This window comes from Eurypyga helias, unplaced genomic scaffold (assembly GCF_000690775.1).
Source record: "Eurypyga helias isolate BGI_N326 unplaced genomic scaffold, ASM69077v1 scaffold21836, whole genome shotgun sequence".
In the NCBI taxonomy this organism is placed as follows: domain Eukaryota; kingdom Metazoa; phylum Chordata; class Aves; order Eurypygiformes; family Eurypygidae; genus Eurypyga; species Eurypyga helias.
The window spans coordinates 2,099-8,382 of record NW_010257512.1 but is presented as its reverse complement, the minus strand read 5'-3'; the positions used below and the strand labels follow the sequence as shown (position 1 = coordinate 8,382).

The 6,284-nt window shown below is 37.9% G+C and overlaps 1 protein-coding gene across 1 annotated transcript; it reads left to right on the top strand.

Annotated features, from left to right (window-relative positions):
• The first annotated feature begins 296 nt into the window (after window positions 1-296).
• On the top strand, window positions 297-5,648 carry LOC104511434 (carboxymethylenebutenolidase homolog). Its single transcript, XM_010154051.1, has 5 exons — window positions 297-502; window positions 1,159-1,266; window positions 3,165-3,307; window positions 3,718-3,809; window positions 5,469-5,648. The coding sequence occupies exons 1-5, from the start codon at window positions 297-299 to the stop codon at window positions 5,646-5,648; spliced, it is 729 nt and encodes a 242-aa protein (XP_010152353.1).
• Window positions 5,649-6,284: the final 636 nt, after the last annotated feature.

Genomic DNA, 6,284 nt, shown 5'->3' with positions numbered 1-6,284 from the left:
AGAGTCAGGACCCATGTGTGCAGGTTGTTTGTAATTTTATAACTTTGCTTCTGGTATTTCTCTTCATTCTCAGCTTAATAGCACGTAATGGACTAAGAGCCATTCTGCCCTGGAACATTGCCTCTGCTTTTTAATACTTTGGCCTTTCAGACAAGGATGCCAGTGTTATTTACAGAAGTTGTTGAACTACTTTTTGTATTCGCCTTTTATTTGCCTTCAATAATTTGTGTTAACAAATTGTTTTTACTTTCTTGCTCTCTCTTTTTTTTTTTTCTTCTCTCTTTTTAGATTTCCAAATGGCTGATCCTTTCCTGTATGATAGTGGAGAAAGATCTCATTATGGGTGTCTTGGACACGAAGTACAAATTGAGCACATCAAAGCATATGTTTGTAGACCATCTTTCTTCACAGACAAAGCTGTGATTGTGATTCATGATATTTTCGGATGGCTGTTCCCAGACATTAGATACATAGTCGATTTGATCGCAGGTCATGGATACATGTAAGCAATTGTCTTTCCTGTCTTCCTCTTAAATGTAACGACAGATCACTAGGCCCCAAGCTAAACACGGCATATGGTGTTTCTCCATACACGTAGGCAATTGTTCCATTTCTGTCTGAGCGAATACAAATGCAAAGGGACAAAACGTTCCCATGAAACCACCAAAGCTGCTGTAATTCACCCATCATAAATGGCTACCCGAGCATAAAGCCGCAAGGAGAGTCCCAAAGTGCCGGTGTTTGTGCTTATGTGGCAGCATGGGTGATTAAAAGATAAACGTTGGTGTCTAAGTTATATAAGCTGCTCAGAACCAAACCTTTTGAACAGCTGTTTTAGCTTTTACTAGCAAAGAGATCTATATGTGTTTATATAGGATCAGGTGGGTTGCTTAATCCCTTTACCTTTGTATTAAGTAGGTCCAAAGAAATAATGAGTTTATCTGTGGGGTTTGTTTTTTTTTTTTTTTCCATAGAAAAATGGAAATTTCCATACTTTTAGCTCTGCTGATTACCAGAATGGAATGAGTAAAATATGATTCAGATAGGAACTGTGTAGATGTGTATTCTGGAGTAGAAAAGACAAATTAGAGACATTTAGACATCCACAGATTCTCCCCACCTGGAGTGAAAGTTGACTTGATTCCATGTCTCACACAGAACCATCTGCCCAGACTTCTTCAAGGGGACAGACCCCTGGAAAACTACTGATCACTGGGCTGACTTTGCTGACTGGATGAAACGTCATGACCCTATGAAAGTAGACAAGTAAGATGCATATTTGTAATTGAATTTCAAAGACCATCCAGCAAATGAGGGAAAACTGAATGAAATTTAAAAAGTGGCACCTCATAGTAGGGCAAGCTGGCAGCACGCACACAACTGTTTATTCTTTGAGGTTCTTCTGTGGTTCTGGGCACTGTCTTGTCCGGGGTTTGGAAAGGATAATCTGCTGTATGCATCACCCTGCTTTCTGTCTGCATCTCCTTTTCCTGGGCCCTTTTCCTACTGTGTCATGCTGGCCGCACTGGCCCGGTGATCACCAGTGTTTCACAGGCTACGATATAAGTGCTGGTTCTCTCTCCAGTTCCTCAAGATAAGGAGGAAAACTTTTCCACAAGTTCTCATGTTATCTGCCAGCTGTCACTTGCCCATCTTGTTTTCTGCCTTGTAGATAATGACAGGTGCAAATGATGTTCTCCTGACCAGCACTAGCTCAAAATTTGCGAGATTGCCCAAAACCTAAGATACATCCCATCAATGATACTACTTTTCTCCATGTGAAACAGAGGGCCCACTCTCTGTGGGCCCTGAGAGCCCACTCAACCTAGCAGTATTGGTAACAAGGCTTCCTTGAATTATCAGAGGCATTACTCCTTCTTCAGAATCTGTCACCACAGCCTAAAACTTCAGAACGTGATAGTGAGGCAGTGACACCCTTTCACTCAGCTATCATCTCATATGCCATGAGGATTCTTCCAACCCTTTCAAGGGGTCCCAGCAGTCACAGCCTAACTTCAACATTTCTCAGCAAAGCTTTTGACCATGTAGTTTCAGAAGCTGTGGCTGAATTTTTTTTAAAAGATAAATGACTAACACCTCTTAAAAATGCTGCTCCTAAGAGGGAGCAGATATGTGGGCACTGTTCTAAACAATTAAGACCTCAAGGACATTCCTGCGCTGTCTTTTGAGGGTTCGCTTGTAGCTGTCCTCAAGGTCAGGTGCGTTGCTCTTTCAAGAGCATGAAGAGTGCAACACAGCCATGACTTAGTACCCTTCCAAATAAATCAAATTTGGGAGAGCTCATCCATTCACAGCGCACATGCCACAGGCCTGGGACATGGTCTCCTGATCCTGTCACTCTCGTACTGCTTTTTTGTCAGCCTAACCAAACCTGTGATGACCATACTAATGTGCATAATATTTGAAAATATACTTATTAGTATATGTGGTCTGATTTAAAATTCATTTAAAACTCTGTAGATAATAAAAAAGATAAGACTATTGAGACTTGAGAAGTTAGCAATTAAAAAAAAAAATTACCTGCTCTGGCCTATATTGAAACAATTTGCATATTTTTTGCATTATACCTCATGCAATACCTGTGGGGTTTTTTAAATATTGTAGTTACTGACAGTTTAATTTTGAGTAATTGCCACTTTAGTAGACTATTATTGCATGTGGGCTTGGTAGGAGATTTTAATATTAACTCATGCAACAGGAATGACATGCTCAAGATAAATCTTGATCTAAATAGGTGGACTCTGTAGAGATTAGCACAGTGGAGCTTATCTATTCCTACAATCCATAATGCAAGATGTTGTTCTACTTGCAGATATGTCTTGTCTTTAGTTGTCCTGTCCTAGACAAAGTGATTCAATTAAAAATTTACTTCTTTTGAAAACAAAGGAGCAGGTCACAATTCAGGTAAGTATTTCAGTACCTACATCTGTACTTCCCTAAACTAGGACCGGAGATGTTAACTCCCATTTAAGAACAGAAGCCACCGTGCTGGGTTGAAATGTGTTTTCTAAGTATTCTGTCTTCTAAATGCTTGGGGGTGTAGTTGCAGAAAAAGTGATGTATCTCTTTTAATTTACTTCTTAAATTGTCAAGTATTGATTCTGCAATAGATTCCTTAGTTTACTTTTGTTTATATGTCTTAGGGAAGCTGATGTTGTCTTGAAGTATCTAAAGGAACAATGCGGTGCAAAGAAGATTGGTATCGCTGGGTTTTCCTGGGGTGGAATGGCAGTACATCACTTGATGCTGAAAAATCCTCAATTAACCGCTGGGGTGTCCCTCTATGGTAGTGTAGAACACATGAAAACTTACATGGGCTGCCATGACTATGCATAGTTTGTAAGTCTAGTTATTGCTTTGTAACAGTTTCTGCAAATACTCAACTCAAAGGTGAGTTGCAGATTTTCATTATGGTTATTTCAGCAATATGCTATAATGGTATAAAAATTTAAGAATGCTGTAAACCAGAAAAAAAATGCTTCCTTTTGCACAGTAATTTTCTGATCTTCTTTTTAATGCTTGAGGAGCAGGAAAATATGTTTTCCAAATGGTTTTTTTTCATCCAAATAGAAACTCCTGATCTAAAAAAAATGTACATAATGAGTAAACCTAAATAGAAACTTTGTCTTTTAATTTGCCATTTATCATGTGAGAACGTTAACCTCACTAACAGGCTGTTTCTCAAAAACATTATAGGAATAATTAGGGACTCTGAAGAAAGATACGATTTACTAAATCCCACATTTTTCATTTTTGGTGAGAAAGACCACACTATTTCATATGATCAGGTAAGCTGTTGTACTGGAAATGCTTTTCTTTTTCATACAGTTCTTTTATTCCACACAGAAATCCTAACTTGTTAGAAATCATTTTCAGATAGGAAAAATCAGACAGTCTAGGTTGTTTTGCTTACATTTCAACTTCCCCCGTATCTTGCTTAGGCTACTGAAAGCTTCTGTTTTGAGGTGAGAAAGACAGTAAAAACCAGTCATCGCCCTCTGAGTGGTTGGACAAGCACAATGTGAAACTGTCAGGGAGATCCAACTGGTTTGAGCCTAACACCTCAAAAACTTGGATACTACTGCTATGGATGAGAGAAACAGTAGTTAAGTCACTGAAGCTGGACTTTGAATGGAAAAAAAAAAAATCGGCTTAGTAACTTAACTTTCTGATGATTTGGATCAATGACTGATTGATTTGGGTACAAGAAGACAAAATGAACTGTGTCAGAAGAGTGGGTGTGAATTTTAAGGAAGATGGTGACAACTTGCGGACTCTGTTTTGACTCCTGTGTGCTATCTATATTCTGATATAGCCCCTGTTGTAAGCATACCTGAAAAGTTGGATAAATATATGGGTAGGAAACTGGTGCCCTCTTCTGTGCATAAATTCTTCAGTAACAGGGATAACATGCCACGTCTAGCATAGTTTGTTGTGTAAGAGTAGGGTCTAACTGGGCAACTGGCAGCGTCCTCTGGGAATGCAGAAGCCAATCAATATTTACTTCTAAATGTGTTATTCAGTAGGTACCTCAGCTATATGTCTGCTCTACACAAGAAAACAAATCCTTCACGCCTTGTCCCCTTTTTATGGTGAAAGTGTTTTTTTCCCAGGAGCAAGTTTTCATAAATACATTTTTTCCATCATGTGTTACACATCGAAACCATACCTTTTTCTCTGGAAACTTTCTCTCTGTGCTACTTGTGCAGATTGTGTAAGAAAAATTCCTGCATTTCAAAAAAGAAATCCTCAAATACAATGTTTTCTACATTGAGCATTAAAGGGCTCAGTGGAAAAAAATATGTGAACATGAAATAAATTGCAGTACTGTCACTGATCTGCACAATGGATAGAATTAAGCTTGCAGGTCCAAAATAAGCTTTCATTCTCTTATTTGCCAACTTTATAATGGAAATGAGCACAAAAATGTGCCTACACATCTACACAGATACATAATCACATGATTAGTACTCTGTGTGTAAGCTCGTGTATCCTTATCATCAAAAGGTTGTGAAGGATTGTCTTTTTATTATATAGTAAAATTGAAAAAAACCCTCTGTTTTTGTACTCTGATACTAAGCCTATCAAAATACTTTGGACTGAGAGTCACTGGGTTTAGGGAATGTGTTCGCTCAAGATGAGAGCTTAAAATTAGGTTACAAACCTAACACCCACAACAGAAATGCAGCTGTTCCTCTACAGCAGTGAGATTTACCAAACCATCTTTGCAGTAGCTGTTGAGGTTCTTAGACTCACCCATACTTTTAAATATTTGTTTCAGTCTTATATTCCAAAGATAGGTTTTCTCATTTGTTGAGCAACAGAACCTACTTCAAGTGTGACCGTTGAGAAAAGACAAAGATATAGTGATATAAGAAATGGCAAGTTTGGTAAACTTAAAAAAAAAAAACACACCACAACTAACGGAAACATGCTTTCTTTTACAGATTACCTTATTGGAGGAGAAGTTGAAACAGTACTGTAAAGTTGCATATAAAATTAAAGTTTATCCTGGACAAGTCCATGGGTTTGCACAGTTGAAGCCAGAAGATATGAAACCTGATGATAAACCTTACATTGAAGAAGCTAGAAAGGATATGATTGATTGGATCAAAATGTTTATTTGACAAAAGCATAAAGGAACACTAGGCTTCCAGATCAGTGTTTGATTAAATGTGAGAGAAGAAAACAGCCAAGGGAAAACTATCTGTTTTTGACAAGTGTCACAGACAGAAATTGGAACATTTTAATTTATAGTTCTTTATTATTTTTTACAAGATTTACACAGGATTGTGAAATCAAAGTTGGACTAAAGGATGATTAGGCATTAAAAAGTTGCTTGAATTTATCATGCTTTGTATTTGCTTCATTATTCTGCATTATGACATCAATAGTAATTATACTATTTATCCATTTTTCTGTGCTAGTGACATGACTTCATCCTGACTTTATCTGAGTAGTTCCAGGCTTTATTTTGGTTATGATGACTAGTGGTCATAGGTGTTAACATGGAAATACCCTGGTTCTGCATACAGATTTCTTTTTTATGAACTACAAAGCATTTGTCTCAGGTATACTTCTGTACTGAGCAGAATTTCCCGTGAGAGAAATGAACATTTGACTACATTAAGGAGTTAGGAAGGAATGATGTCATTAGGTGGCAACCTCCAGGTACTCCCTTGGCAATGTTAGGAAGGGGACTTCTAGTATTCCTTAATCAACATCAAGGAAAACCATAACCAGTCCCTCCTGGCGGTGGAAGT